General features: G+C 32.1%; 1 protein-coding gene across 1 annotated transcript in view; it reads right to left on the reverse strand.

Annotated features, from left to right (window-relative positions):
- Positions 1-16,701, reverse strand: part of HELRODRAFT_68586 (hypothetical protein) — a gene marked incomplete at both ends in the record, with an annotated part of 45,996 nt that overhangs the window by 24,716 nt on the left and 4,579 nt on the right. Inside the window, 7 exons of the mRNA XM_009028933.1 lie at positions 4,297-4,379; positions 4,459-4,545; positions 4,842-4,989; positions 8,855-8,926; positions 9,146-9,232; positions 10,979-11,065; positions 11,148-11,228. Coding sequence (XP_009027181.1) covers positions 4,297-4,379; positions 4,459-4,545; positions 4,842-4,989; positions 8,855-8,926; positions 9,146-9,232; positions 10,979-11,065; positions 11,148-11,228 — 645 coding nt within the window. The remainder of the gene's footprint in view (positions 1-4,296; positions 4,380-4,458; positions 4,546-4,841; positions 4,990-8,854; positions 8,927-9,145; positions 9,233-10,978; positions 11,066-11,147; positions 11,229-16,701) is intronic.

Genomic DNA, 16,701 nt, shown 5'->3' on the forward strand with positions numbered 1-16,701 from the left:
CAAAAAACCAATTTCATAAAGTTACGTGACCCGATTGCTAAGAAAAATAATATTAAAATACTTTTAGTCGACCAGTACACCGGAATTTATTCTACAGAACTAAAGCAGAATCCAAACAAGATGAATATTCAAGTGGTTTTTACATGCGTAGATTGCCCTCAATCAAATGGACTAAATGAAAGACTAAACCAAACACTTGTAAACAGAATAAGATGTAAACTTAGTGGAGAAAAACAGGCATTGTCCGTTATTGCAGACGAATTTCCCAAAGAGTACAATCGGACAATTCATAGTTCCACAAAATTTGAACCGGGATATCACTCCATATGACTTACCGGAAAGCAATTTAGCTGCAGATAGAATACAAGCCGGTCGAAATTCTATGCAAAATTTTGAATTAAACAAGAAAAGGGTTGACAAAAATCGTCAAGAGTAAAAATTTGAAGTGGGCAATCAAGAATGGAAGTAAACTTAATAGAGGTAAAATGGACAGAATAAGAGTTGGTCCGTTTAAAATTTTTAGCAAGATTTCACCGCCGATCTTCGAAGTAGACTGCGGAAAGAAGAAGGAATCATATTTTTTTCCCATTAATAAATTGTCACTTTATGTACCTCAAAAAGTGACTTGAGGGAGAGAGATGTAAATTATATTTCATATATTTCATATAATTATCTATGCATTTCTATTCTGTGCTTGTAAATTATGTTTCATTACTTTGGCATTATCTTATATATAAATGCAAATAGCACGTGGTTATATTTTTATTATTGTAAACGATCCTAAAATTTAATTTTTCTATTTAGATTAATAAATTAGGTTATTCGAGGGCAAGCTTATAAATATATATATATATATATATATATATAAGCTTATATATATATATATATATATATATATAAAGTGAATATATATATATATGTATATAATAAAATATTGTTATAACCGTTGGAATGTGTGCTAAATGATAAATTTCATTTAATTATTTTTTTTGTGCCCTATTCTTTTCAGGACTTTTAACACTTTGTCGATGGTTTTTCTTTGCATATATGATATGCTGAGCCATTGAGCCATTGAGCATATCATATATGCTGAGTACTCAGCATATCATATATGCTGGGTCATATCGTGCGACAACTTACGTGGTCGCCCCATTTATCAACCTCGAAAGGATGGATGGCTGGGTTGGCCGGCTGCCCGGATGAACCTGCAGGATTCAAACCCTGGTCGTGGAAGTAGTAGACGAGACCCCTATTAGTTGTCAATTTAGCGTTTCTATTACTGTTGGCATTCAAATAAACGTTCAACGTTTTTTATAGTCTTAAAATAGAAAGTATTTAAATTTTCAAAAAGACAAATTTTGATTCACTTGAGTTATGAAGCAGAACAGTTGTTGCAAACAAATCTGAGATGATTGGTTTGTGATTTTAAAAAATTATTGTAAAACAGAAATAAAAACAGAATCGTAATTTTGGATGAAAATGGCTGTTTAGAATTTTCATAAAATTATTTAAATTAATGACAAAGATCAAAAGCTATGAATAAATCAAGTTTATACATGTATAAATCAACTTATAGCTTAATCAGATGTAACTTCCATTTTGTGAAAAATTTATTCTGATGTATGTCTAGAAAACAATTTTTGTACCTTCGTAGAAAACAAAAAATTGGTGCACGGGGAACAGACAAACAAGTAAGGAGAAATTGCTTGACTGAAATTAACGTTCATAAACAAGCAGCGTACGTCTGAGTTTGAAATTAAATGACCTAGAAAGGACGCAAGTTAGTAAACCAGATAGCGTTTCCGTGATAGTTGATAAGACTGCAAGTAACGATCGAAATATCAAATAGAAAAACAAAGATGTTGTCAACGAGATATGAAAAAGTTTCTAGCAAACCTGTCAAAGAATTTCAAGCAAGGTTAAAAAAATTGTTAAACGTGAAATTTTTTCACAGCGAAATTTTTGCACATTTTCCGGAAAATAATGTTTAATGATCGTTTGGGTAGTAGACTTTTACGACGAACTTGAGGAACAAAAGTTGATATGGCATTATTGGTTATTTGTTCAAAGATATTCCAACATGCATTAGCATCAAAGCAGAATTGAAAATAATAATTCCAATCTATTTTTGAAAAAAATCATTTAAAATATCGTAAAAATTGTAAAAATATATTTCGTTGTTAGAGTTGTCATTTATTAGTTTACCAATGATACAGTTCACTTGAAAAGTAATGCAGTTATGATCACTTGTGGCGAAAGGACCTGTTATCATCAGAGAGCACCAAATCTAAAATGTTCTGATCTCGGTAGGTTGGTCTATCAGCTGATGAAAGCCCAAATCGTTAAAAAGTTCAATGAAGGAATTATAAATTAAATTGTCTTGTGAGGAGACGTTAGTCCAATCGATGAGGGGAAGGTTGAAATCGATAGTTAACATTTTCTCTGCTTAGCTCCTTGATACATTGTACGCTATCACTCGCATATTCCTCAGTCAACCTGTCAAAACCACTACTGCGGTAGGAGATGAAACGATAAACCGATGACGATGATGAAGAAAGAATATCAAAAGAAATTATTTTGATATGGGAATATTTTGTGGGTACCTTTACAACTTTGAAAGGAATCGAGTTATTAATTATGAAAGCCACACCACCACTATCTTTTCAAACAAAACTGAAACCAGTAGGTAAAAACAATTCGTCACGATTTTCTGGTGAAACCCATGTTTCGATAACTGAAAAAATGTCAGGATCGTATTCTGATAAAAATAAATTCAAATCATTTCGTTTATTCTGAAGACTTCTAACATTTGGCAGCCATTCTAAGCGGTCGGACGAAATATGTCAAGGGCGAAGGAATGTTAACATGATGGCGCTGAAAAAGAAGAATTTGACAGCTAAATGTGGGAGAATGTGGGAGAAAGTTTTTTATTTTTTTAATTTGAAGTTTAATGATAACTTTGAACAAATTATTTTGTAAATAATCGTGAAGATTGAATTTTAAAAATCAGTAAAAAATAAAAATGTTAAAATTGAATTTGTGAAAAATTTTGACGTGATAGAAATATTTCACGTACATATTTGAAATCAGTGTTTTTGAATTATGTCAGAACAATTAAAATAAATGAGATATCTGAAATTACTTTTAAAAATGCATACCAGTGTAATGGGATTCGACAAAAAAAAAGCTAATGGTTTGAATCTAGCGGTAAGCAATGTCAACAGTGACGAAAAAGATTGGATAAATACGCAAAATGAAAATCACGACTTGTCGCGGATTGGGTTGATCCGAAAAAGTTGCGAGAAGATGGTATCGTGAAGACATTAAAACTTCGTCGGTTGAGGAAGAAGCGTCAGTGCAAACGGAGGTTGTTAAAAAAAGGATAGTATTAGAAGATTTAGATAAAAGCATAATTTGTTGTTTTTCCTTATTTATTGTAGCAATTGGTTTTTATGATTTTTTTTTCATCTAATGTAAAATAGATATGTTAATTAATTAAAGAGAATAAGTTAATTAATTAACTTGTGGTGAATTTCGATAAATGATTTCATTAGTTGAATTGTTAAGTTTTGCTAATTTTGACGTAGAGATTTATTAATAATTTATTAATAATAATGGTGATTAAGAATAATTGTTAAATTAGTTATTTAATAAATATTTTTTTGTTGAAATATTGCGTACAATGTTTTCACCGTTCATTGTCAGAAACGATGTAAATGTAGCTTGGTTCTGCATACTGGATGAAATTGAAAAAGTATTATTGCTTTGATATTGGAGGCATCCAAGTTTAAGTATTTCAGCCTGAAAGCTTTGCTCCACTATTGGTCTATATCAAATGTATCCATGTTTATTAATCAGATCCAATTTTAGCATTAAAGATCTTGAATGTAACTAGATTAAAAATTTTCATTATCTAATTTACTTTAATTCCATGAATAGTGATAATATTTGAGTTGGATAACCATAAATTTAAAAAACAAAAACGGTTCGGTCAAATAGTTTTCATATTTGTACTTTAAGGAAACGTATAAAATATATCGCATAGGTTACTTCAGAAACAGGAATGCCGTTAGAATGAAATATGGCGAGAACTCGAGAAAAACTATAGCTTAACCATTAATAGAAAACTTTTTCAATGCTTATATTGAAAAGTTTGAAAAAACATAAGTAAACTTTAGACAAAATAAGTGAAACTGTTAAATAAAAAATGTTTCATTTACAGCTATCAAATTTAAATACTAAAACAGATTAAAGTATTTCAAATATGTTTTAGGTAAATTAGGCAAACAGACAAACCATTCCAGGATACGTGACAATCATTCCTCGCACTTCATCGACAAAATCTTGCCATTCTTGATCGGTTGTAGACAACATTTCTCCTAAAATGCATTAAATCAATAACATAACGTAAAAATAATTTGTGGAAAAATGGTTAACCAAAATTGTATAAAAACTAACCAATTTGAATATCATCAACCAAAGGTTTGTTACTTTTTAACAAAAAAGTCAAAACTTCGTTCATAGACAAAATTTCTTTGCCATTGTCTAAAATTTTCAATTTAAAAATACATATGAGTAATTAATAACTATTTTAAACAATTGCTTTTGGCTAATTTTCCTATGATAAGGATAACAATAAAAACCACGAAATGAATTTAATAAATTTTAGAAAAAGAACATTAATTTGAATTAAAAATTCGCCAACATTCCGAATATATTAAAAAAATAAACTGAACACAAATTGGCAATAAAATTAAAATGAAATTAACAATAAAATAAAATACACATTGTAAATAAAATGAAAAAATAGAAAAGACAAAGAAAATAATATAAATCAATACCCGGGAGCTCTCTGGAGAATCTTGGCATTAAATGAAAACATCTGCAAGAGGATTCATAGTTTTTGTTTAACCAATCTAAATCAATTAATTCCAATATCTCTCCGTATAAGAAATCACTGAAAAGATCTAAACTTTTGACATCAAAATTCTGTTTGTTAACAAAATTAATAAAAAAAATAGTCACAATTAAAGCAAATCACAATTTATAAATAAATTTTTTAGAACCGAAAAACGTGACCAAACGTATAAAAACAAGGTTTAGTGTTAATGTGAAAACAAATAGCATGAAGTAATAGAATCGTGGTTTGTATAGCGCTTCTTTTGAATAAATTTCTACTTGCAGCGGAATGTTGAATAAAAGATTTTATATATCTTTGAAAGATTTTATATATCTTTCATACAAAATTTTTTTACCGAAATTTTTTTTAGATCTGCAGGAAGCAAGTTTTAGATTTGAGTAAAGAAACAAAAACCTTTTTTTTCAAAAGCAAGATTTAAATTGTGGAAGCACAAAATTAAAAACAAGACAATTAGCTTCATTGGCTAGACTATTGCTTACAATGACAGACTTAAGACAACGTTTTCTGGCATGCTGAGCCAATGTAAGTTGAGACTAATTTGAATCAATCCAACCAATGTGTTTAAAAGACTAAAAATAACCATCTACATAAAGTAAAATCTACATACAATAAAATTACAAATAAAACTGTGTGTTCCTCTTGATTGTATTTATTAGGCCCAGTTAGCAAAAACATTGCCCGAAAAGTTAATTTATGTAGTTTTCCTAGGAGAGAACAGAACCCAGTATTACTAAAATTTGTTTTTGGAATTTTGAAGTGTTTGTCGAAATTGAGGGTCAAAATCCAATGTTCTATTGTAATTAGTGTACATGAAAAAACTGTAAAAACCTGATGGTAGAAACCACTCGCAATCCATAGAGTTAACTATGGTCAGTATTTGTAACTTATAAAAGCTGGCGACTTCGACGATTTCGTTAAAATTTGCCAAAAACCGTGCTCGCAGGTTTATTAAGAAAAAAACCTGCAGCTTTCATAACGTTGACAATGTTTTCGACATGCGTGATCGTTTCAAAAAAATCTTGTAATTCACTGAGTCAAAAGCAGCATTTGTGTGAAGTGTTAGCAAATAAAACTATTCCATGCTGTCAACATTACCAATATGTGAAAAAATTTTCAAAATTGGTCTCACAAATGGAAATGGAATTCTAGGTTTTTTAATTTTCATATTTATTAAATATTTAAAAAATCCTTGTCGAATCATTTTTATTTTCTGGCGGCATACTGAGATACTTACAGACTTCTGCCATCTGAGCTATTAAAATTCAATGCTTTTATATTTTTTGTTACCTTACGTTACATTATTATCTAAAACTATATCAATCAATCAATCCATCTTCGTTTTCCGTCCAGAGACCCGTTTCCCGAGGTAGGACGTTGTTCTCTTTGCCATCAACTTTTTGCGCCAAATTAGACGATCAGTTGTATCCATTTCATTTAAATATAGAGCTTTCATGTCTTGCTCGATTGCGACCAGGACTTCTTTGGACGGCCTTTGGGACGTGTGCCAGGTACTTCAACATCTGCAAGAGAAGTTATGGCACTGTTTCCACTTCGTTTGACATGACCAAACCACCGCAGACGATGTTGCCGGCATTCGTCCTTTATATCACGACGCAAGATTTCGGTAGATTTGATGTGGTCCTTCAGAATAATTCGTTGCATCCATCGGAGCATTTTCATGTCGGTTCGTTGAAGTTGTTGTTCCAGTTTGGCTGTCATTGGCCACGTTTCTGCACCATATAACAACACCGGACGTATCACAGATAAAGTCTTGATCGTAATGGTAGTGGGATGTCACACCGCATCAATATAGAGGCAAGGAGATGCCATTTATTCCAGGCTGCACGTATGCGTGCTCGAACGGCAGCTTCAGCTGTTCCAGTACAATCCAGAACATCCCTAGATATTGAAACGATGTGACTTTCTCTACCCTAATGGCTTCAAAAACAGTGCTATTTCGAATTTGTTGTTGAGGATTGATGCAAGCAGGACAAACAAAATTGGACCAATTATTTTTGAACAACATTTATGACATCATTGGTTACACTGCTGACACTTAATTGAATTGTTACCAACACCAGCTTTACAAATTGAACAGGGCCATCGTCCAGGGTTAACCAGTGTTCATTGCTTTGATGATGATGACTTCGAATCCATGATCGGCGAGTCTGGTGTTCCAATCTTCAAACATCTGTGCTGCATTCTGCTCAGACGTGGCTGTTAAAACGATATCATCAGCATATATTAAATTCCAAATGTCACCAGTGCATATCGGTTTTGTGATTTCTTCCATCACAGTTATAAATAACAGTGGACTGATGAGAATCGAGCCTTGGTGAACTCCAACGCCGATGTCAAATGCATCTGTGTTTCCAACCGTTGTGCTGACAAGAGTCTTAGTATTCGTATACGAATACTAAGACATTTCCATCACAAGTCAAACAAGATATTCTGGAATGAGTTGTCGACGTAGACTCCACTTGATTGCTTCACGGGGAACTCGATCAAATGCTTTTTCAAGGTCTACAAAAATGTGTAATAGTTGTTGATGCTTTGCGAGGTACTTCTCTTGCAGTTGCCGAAGGATGTGAATTGCATCAATTGTTGATTTCCACGCTAGGAAACCAAATTGATATTTTCCGATTGTGATGCACGACGTTAATCTTCTCTCAATGATTTTCTCGATAATTTTCAGGGAGTGTTCTAACAGACGTATACTCCGATATGATGAACAGTTCAATGGATCACCTTTGCCTTTGTATAGCGGAACTGTCATGATATAGTTCCATTCAGTCGGCATTGAGCAATTTCTCCAGATTTTACGCCAAAGTTGTAGTAACGTTTATAAAACTATAAATACTATTAAAATTATGCTTTTATATTTTTTTATTACATTATTACATTATAAGCATGAGTATTTCAAAAACCCTGTAAAATTTACAATTGCTATTTTATGTTGAGAATGTAATAAATTTTTATCACTATTAATTTGTTCTTTAGCCTTTGCTATAAGCTTCGACAGTCGTCACCACTGACCCTAGTGTTGTAACTTCAAGGATGTCAACGTTATGAAAGCTGCAGGTTTTTTTCTAAATAAACGTGCGAGCACGGTTTTTGTCCCTTTATTTTTTATCATGTACATGGCAAACCCTGTAAACCTCATATGATAGAGAAGGAAATTCTAAAATAAACTAAGAAATCAATAAATTATTACTAAGGGAACCAGACAAAAAGAATGATTTAAAATAATTTTTTAAAAATATATAAATATAAAAATAAATTTTTAAGAAATTTTATGATAAAAATCGGCGTGCAAGTATGATTTCGAAGCAGGTGAAAATGTGTTTGGAATGTGTTAGGTACTTAACACCTAACAGTCACTTATTCCTACATGTAAGAGACATTTCATCACGGTGAACGTAATGATTTTTACATTTGTTTTATTAAAAAATTTTATTAAAAAAAATTTATAAAAAATTGATGATAGGAGAAAAGAAAAGCGAGTGACATTAGCTCATGCAACAAATTGATGAACATTTCTGTATAACTAAAAACAACATCGTAGCAATAAATATGTCAGTCAGTAATATGATAAAAACAGCACTAATTCCAATAAACGTTTAAACAAGTTTCAGTTCAAAAATCTACCAAAAATCTTGAACCTAAAGAATATAGATAATTTGACAATAGTGCAAATTACACTGGAGTCGAAAGTAGGCATCCTTGAAGTTACATCACTAGTACCTGTTGTGACGACCATCGAAGGTTATAGGTTATAGCAATGGCAAAAGAACAATTTAATAGTGATCAAAATTTATAACATTCTCATCATAAAATATCATTTGTGAGATTATGCAATTGCAAAAAATACAACACATTGCATGATTACATTAAGTTTTTTATGATGTTCTTTATAAAAAAAAAATTAAATACTTCAATCATATCTTCTTCAAACCAATGAATTGTATATTCAATATTGAATCGAATGACTTTACATGTGGGCACCTAATAACATAAATTAATTTTTTTTCAAAATAGTATATATTTAACAAAATTTTTACGAACGATACACGAGAGAACAAAAACTAATAAAAAATAAAAATAGACATCAGGGTAATATTTCTTTTTGCTTATAAATCATAATGTTGAAAATTCTCAAAATTTAACTATTAAATACGTATAAACTTCAGTTAAATTTTTTTCTAGATAAGGGAGTATAAAAACCTTTGAGATTTTGTAGTGGGAGAACAGAGAAAATCCCTCAAAAATATATTCGTGACTATCATAATTGATGACTGATGGGTTGCGAGTCTTATGAATATTTTATTAATTTATTACCATTAAAAACAATAAAACTCTGAAAAAAATTTTCTTAAAAATTATTTTTTATTTTTCTTTAGTCTAAATATTTGCGTCAAAATCAAAAATTTTCATTTCTATCAGTTTGTGTTGAAAATTTTTTCAAAATCCAATTTAGAAGATAAATATTTGTGTATATTAAACTAATGGTTTTTAAATTTTAACAAAAATTTTAAACAAAAATTAAGGTTATAGACTACACGTTGAAACTAGCACATAATAACAATCATAATATTTTCATTTGGCGTATTATTCTAAATTTGATTGTGTATTTAGATGAATATTTATATCTTAAAATTACAGTGTGAAATTTCATTGAAAAATTTTTAATTTTAAATAAACTTTTTTAAAAAACAAACGTATGGAACTTATTCGTGGTAAAAAGCCTCCTATTACAAAGGACGTAAAACGACCAAAGATTATAAGATCTAAAGTTCGTGCCGCTCTTTCCAAATTAATCACCAGGCACATATGAAATAGTTGTTGAAAAAATTAAATGCTTTGAAGAATTTGGCATTGAAAAAGTGACAAAAATTTTGAATGAGATATATATCGGCGGCGATATATCTGAAGATCTATCCATGCCGATATTTATTGCATTGCCTAAAAAACCTGATATTTATTGCATTGCCTAAAAAAACTGTGATCTGTATCTTTATGTGAAAGGTAGATCTACATAGAATATTCACTGGAGGCGTGAATATAAACAACGGGCTGATGACACAGCGAAATCAATGGAGAAATATTTTTTGAAAGTAAAAGAAAAGGCTTGGTAAAAGCAAAAACGTCTCAATCTGCTCCAAAATATTTTATGGTAAACAAGTGAAACAAACAGCTTCAATTATCAAGGAAGTATGATTACCTCAGGTTGTAAATGTGATATGGATATCAAAAGAAGGATAGCTATGGCAAAAGATGCATATTAAAAAATAAAAAACATTCTCACAAAAAGTAAAAATAGGATATCAACAATTTTAAAACTGTTAGAATGTTAACATTTTCCTTTGTTCATTCATCACTCCGTGTCCGGGACAATTTCTATAAAAATAGAAAAAAAAGATTGTTGATGAGATGTGGTATTTGAGAATTATGAAAATTAGTTGGTTGGACCTCTCATACTTCCAACGAGAATATATTAAAACAATCCGGTTATGAAAAAATGAAATTCCAGCAAATAATCAGACGGTGGCAGGGAAGGATTGGAAAATCCAACAACTTCTTGAAAGATTGCATGGAGAAGAAACAGCGGGCAACAACTAATTATATTTGGGAAGTCCAGGTGTCCCTTGTTGAATCAAAAGTTTTGTGGAGGTCGATGGTCGTCAAATTCTTGAAAAAATTTGGTAGCTTTTTTTTAAAACAAAATATTTTTTCATTAACAAAATTTTGTTCCGTTAAAATATCATAAAATTTCATTTTTTTATATATATTAACAAAAACGTCATAAAAATGCCATTGTAAAAATGAAAATGTAATAACATTACCATTATAATAAATTTAATTTGTCACAACGCTTTTGTCAGATCAGAAACTGGTGTGTTCATGTTCAAATAACAGATTCTAGTTTTTTTAATTTTATAGATAAACTTTTTATCCAGCCGCAAATGCTTTTGTGTTGAACAAATTGTTTGAAACGTGGAAAAAGTATTATAACAAAAACGACAATAAATATTAATTAAATAAACCTGACAAACAAACCAAAAAATTTGTGTGAGGAGACATTGAGATTTTGTAGTGGTAGAGATCTCCATTATTGTTTGAGTGAGGTTGACACTTTTTTATATTCTATAAGCAATAAATTTATTCTATGAAACTGATAAATTGCTTGTTTTGAATAAACAAAACCAGTAACTTAAGGAAAAGGTACCTGTTCTCCAGGATAAATGTCGTGTCGAATACCGTGAAGTTTTGTTTTTTCTTTACATCGACATAACGGACCGTCATTCATCTGTTAAAACAAAAATATCAATATCAAAAATCGCAATTCTAAAATAAAAACATAAAACCTCAACTAAATTAATTTTTTTTCTTTCAACAAAAACAAAATTCAAATCAATCAATAAAAAATGGTTACATCTAAACAAAGATTGTCCAAGCATTCATAGGGATGAATAAATATTGTCTGCAAAAAGTTTCTTCAAATTTTTAGTGTTTCTTTCGTCTCCGCAACGATTAATTAACCCTTTTTAAAACGATTTATTTCAGGTTGCAAAATAAGGTAAACAAAAAAGCGTGAAAAAATTGAAAGACTACTAAATTTAACCTCGGAGAAACTAAAAGCTGATTAAAAAATGCACCCCAAGCGATACAACTACGAGGACAATAAACATTTTGGTGATTTTTGATTCAGCCAAATCCAACATTAGCCAAATCAAATGATTACAAACATGGCTAATACGTGATCCAAAAAAGCTTATAAATTTTGAACTATTTTTCAAATTTAAACTTTTCAATTAATTCCAAGTAGAAATGCGTTCCGGTTAAATTTAAATTCGTTGAATATGCATGATGAATTTTTTTCACAAATCCATTGCTTCTGAAGCGTGATCTTCAACAAATATAACAAAATGAATTTGAAGAACTCAAACATCTTCTGGAACTCGAACAAGTAGCCAGGTTAAATCAAATGAATTAATATGAATATAAATTTCAATATTAAATAATGAATTTATTTTAAAGGTTTTGATGGTATAAGCAATTTCATGCACATATGTGTGTGTGTGTCTGTGTGTATACTGCATTGTCCATGTGAGTAATGAATATATACACAGATACATTCACACATACCATTGAAATATTAGACGTTATCTAGATTAAGTAATGTATGTTAATTATTTGTTGTTTTAACCAAATTTTTTGGAATTATGAAAAAACTCACGCGATAGAAAAAAAATGGATTATATATTTGAAAGCAGAAACATGTTTCATTTTTGAAACATCTGATATCATGCATACCAGTGAATCAATCATAAGCCAAATTTGATAACTACTTAATTCAGTTAGAACTGTAAAGCCTATGTTAAACAATTTGTTTATTAACCGTGTAACGACGATATCTTGTTCATTGTCTTGTTTCAAGTTTAAAAGGTCATTCTCACTTTTTAGATATCAATGAAAAAACACACGGCGTACATGAATACGCGTGAAAACAACCCATAATACACACTGCATATGATAGGCATGGTATTCGAACTCAGTCATTGAAATAGGCACCTCTGCTCACTTATTTTCATGTACATATGCATAAATCCAACTTCTGACACCGGTAGACGACGAGTTCGTTTAATCCCAATGGAAAAAGAAAATATAACTTTAAAATTATCTTTTTATTTATCAAATCAATGGTCACGATAGCTAATACAAAATGACAATCAATGTTATAAATAACGTTCAAAAACTATGTCTTTAGAATTCCAATTCAATATTGTAAATTACACAAAATATCACTTTCAACGCAGTCAAATATCGCTCTCGACACCATTCAATATCGCTTTTTCAATATAAACGCTCGTCTTTGTATATCTGTCTTATCGACGCCTCTAACATATACAAGACATTTTGCTGTCAGAATGTAGAGCATTGCCTCTCGAACTTGGTGGGTTTGTAACAACAATAGCCCCTCTTGTGACGGTTTTAACAGTTATTTTTGTTCAAACTTCATAATTTAATTTAGTAGCTTAAGAGCTTTAATTCCAACTAGTTCTTCGTCATAGCAAAAAAAGTTTCCATTTTTGGACAAATTTTTGGACAAATCTAACGAAAATTTGTTGAAATGTCTTGACAAAAAAAAGTCAATAAGAGGCTGAACAAACTTTTTTCATTAGACAGAAGAGACGCCGGCATAGAATTGTCAACAACAATTCTAACAATGGCTAGTGCTTTCGTTCAGTTAAATATTAATAATAACAGATACATATTCGTATGGCTTTAGCGAATGTGGAAAAAAATAACAGATACATATTCGTATGGCGTTAGCGACTGTGGAAAAAAATGACCTCAATTAGAAGTTTCCTGTCCGTTCGTTACCAATGACCACAATTTACTGACTAACTCATCAAGCAAAGATATTAACCATGATGTTTTTCGACAATTTCGACAAAGCCGATTTTATTACTAGGAACGAATGCTTGAGGCCAATAAACTGGGATTACATTTTTCAAGACTGCTTCAACGTTAAAACGTGTTGGGAAATTTTTGAGCAATTTATCTTAATTAATTGATTGATTAACATAATGTTATGTTAACTTACATCCCCAAAACTCGTCATAAATATAAAGTATATTTCACTACTGGAGGAAATGGAAAAATAGTTCTTCCTTGGATGAAAGAGAAATAATAGAATGATAGAAAGTCACGAAGATCATTCATAGCGTCCGGAGACCCAGTTCTCCCGAGGTAGGACGTTGTTTTCTTTGCAATCAATTTTTTGCGCCTAATCAGATGATCAGTTGTATCCATTTCATTTAAATTTAGAGCTTTCATGTCTTGCTCGATTGTTTGCGATCAGGACTTTGAGACCTTTGGGACGTGTGCCAGGTACTTCATCTGCAAGAGAAGTTATGGCACTGTTTCCACTTCGTTTGACATGACCAAACCACCGCCGACGGTGTTGCTGGCATTCGTCCTTTATATCATCTAAACCAGCACGACGCAAGGATTTTGGTAGATTTTATGTGGTCCTTCAGACTAATGACCTACCCCACAGCAGACGATGATGCCGGCATTCGTCCAGTATATCATCTAAACCAGCACAACGAAGGATTTCGGTAGATTTCCTTCAGACTAATTTGTTGCATCCATCGGAGCATTTTCATGTCGGTTCGTTGATGTTGTTGTTCCGGTTTGGTTGTCATTGGCCATGTCTCTGCACCATATAACAACACCGGACGTATCACTGATTTATAAAGTCTTGATCGTAGTGGTAGTGGGATGTCATGCCGCATTAATATTTCAAGGAGATGCCATTTATTCCAGGCTGCTTCAGCTGTTCCAGTACAATCCAGAACATCTTCTAGATATTGAAACGATGTAACTCTTAAAGGCTTCAAAAATATTTGTATTTTGAATTTGTTGTTGTGGATTGATGCAAGCAGGACAAACAAAAGTGGACACTTTAGATAAAGTACCAATTATTTTTGAATAACGTTTGTGACACCACTGGTTACACTGCTGACACTTGATTGAATTGTTATCAACACCAGCTTTACAAACTGAACAGGGCCATCGTCCAGTAGCTGTAGATTAGATAGGTTCACCAGTGTTCATCGCTTTGGTTTTGCTGATGTTGACTTTGAATCCATGATCGGCGAGTCTGGTGTTCCAATCTTCAAACATCTGTGCTTCATTCTGCTCAGACTTGGCTGTTAAAACGATATCATCAGCAATATATTAGATTCCTAATGTCACCGGCGCCTATCGTTTTGTGATTTCTTCCATCAGTTATAAATAACAGTAGACTGAGAATCGAGCCTTGGTGAACTCCAACGCCGATGTCAAATGCATCTATGTTTCCAACCGTTTAGGATATAAACAGATCCATCTAAGCTGATATATATATATTTCAATGTAGGAAAAACTATTTAAACAAGTAAGTTTAAAAAAAACTATTTAAACAAGTAAGTTTAAATTATTCAAGTTTAAACAAATTGAATTCTTAGCTGTCAAGCGACAACACCGAAGGCTGTTCAAAAATGTCAAAGTTATACCTGGCGAATCATGTGTCGCCCAACATAGACTCCTAGTGGCAGACCTGGTTGTCTAAACAAATGCCTCGGAGAATAAAAACGTGGAAACTGAAAAGCAATGTTCATCGAGAAAAATTTCAACAGATTGTCGCCACACAGTTAGACCACCAATCGCAAGCCAGTACAGATTGGAGTTCATACAAAACCGTTTCGATAAACGCTGCAACTACAGTTTGTGGGAAAACTAGTACAAAACGTCAGCATGAACGGGACACTTGGTGGTGGAATGACAGTGTAAAAATGCAATAGCTGAAAAGATAGCAATGGCAAAAATCAAAGTCTGTTGATGACCATAAAATTTTCCGAGAGAAGAACAACTATGCAAGACGTCAAGTCGCACTGGCTCGGACAGATCAGTGCAGAGAGTGGCTCACTAAAAGCAAAGGTGAACAAATAAAATATCTGTATCGTATAGCAAAACAAGCAAAGTGTACGAAAAAAGACATAGTTGGAGCCTCATGTATCAAAAACGACAACAATAAGATGGTTCTTGAACAAGACGAGATCAAGCTACAATAGAGAGAATACTTCAACCGTCTGTTAAACGAAACAAATCCCATCAATGTCAACTTTGACGCTCCACCCATCGAAGGTCCTATTACAGACATCACTGTAGAGGAGCTTACAGAAGCTCTGAAAGCTATGAAAGATGGAAAGACAGTAGAGCCCTCTGGACTCACAAATGACATTATCAAAGAATCTGGTACTGCAGGTATCCAAACGTTACTACAACTTTGCCGTGAAGTGTGGAGAAATTGCTCAACGCCGACTGAATGGAACTGTAGCATGACAGTTCCGCTATACAAAGGCAAAGGTGATCCATTGAATTGTTCATAATATCGGGGTATACATCTGTTAGAACACTCCCTGAAAATTGTCGAATAAATCATTGAGAGATTAACGTCGTGCATCACGATCATAGCAGGGAAATCAACAATTGATGCAATTCACATCCTTCGGCAACTGCAAGAGAAGTACCTCGCAAAGCATCAACAACTAATACACATTTTTGTAGACCTTGAAAAAGCATTTGATCGAGTTCCCCGTGAAGCAATCAGGTGGAGTCTACGTCGACAACTCATTCCAGAATATCTTGTTCGACTTGTGATGTAAATGTATACGAATACTAAAACTTTCGACAGCTTAGGGTGTTTAACTTATTTAAACACCTTAAGCTAGTTGGCAAAATAAAGTCTTACGGACTATCTTAAGATCTTTTATCCTAGCTGTTAGGCTTCATGTTTGAACGCTAACAGCTTGTAAAAATTCAAATAAATTTTCAAGTCCTGTATCAGTTCTAGTGGTGTACCCTGGAACCCAACCTATTCATCATAAACGATTTTTGAATGCATTTCATCTAAATAATTTTCAAGTGCCTTTCGCTGATAATATCGATCTATATTGCGGCTCATCCCATTCAGCTTATCTTCAACAAGTCATCAACGATATAGTTTTTTGGAGTAATAAAAAACTGTGTTCTCATTGCTCATTTCTTTCACCATCAATAGCAATAAACACAGAAGTTGATAGAGTGAAAACAGTCGGATAACAAAAAAAGGTGGTTAGACAGAGTAAAAGGTTAAACAAAGAAAGATACATTACTAATATTTGAAAAAAAAAGAATAGAGAAAAATCACAACGATGTGTCCTTTTAATCAACTAATGTCGATAAGAAAA

Source organism: Helobdella robusta (assembly GCF_000326865.2).
Source record: "Helobdella robusta unplaced genomic scaffold HELROscaffold_6, whole genome shotgun sequence".
Classification (NCBI taxonomy): domain Eukaryota; kingdom Metazoa; phylum Annelida; class Clitellata; order Rhynchobdellida; family Glossiphoniidae; genus Helobdella; species Helobdella robusta.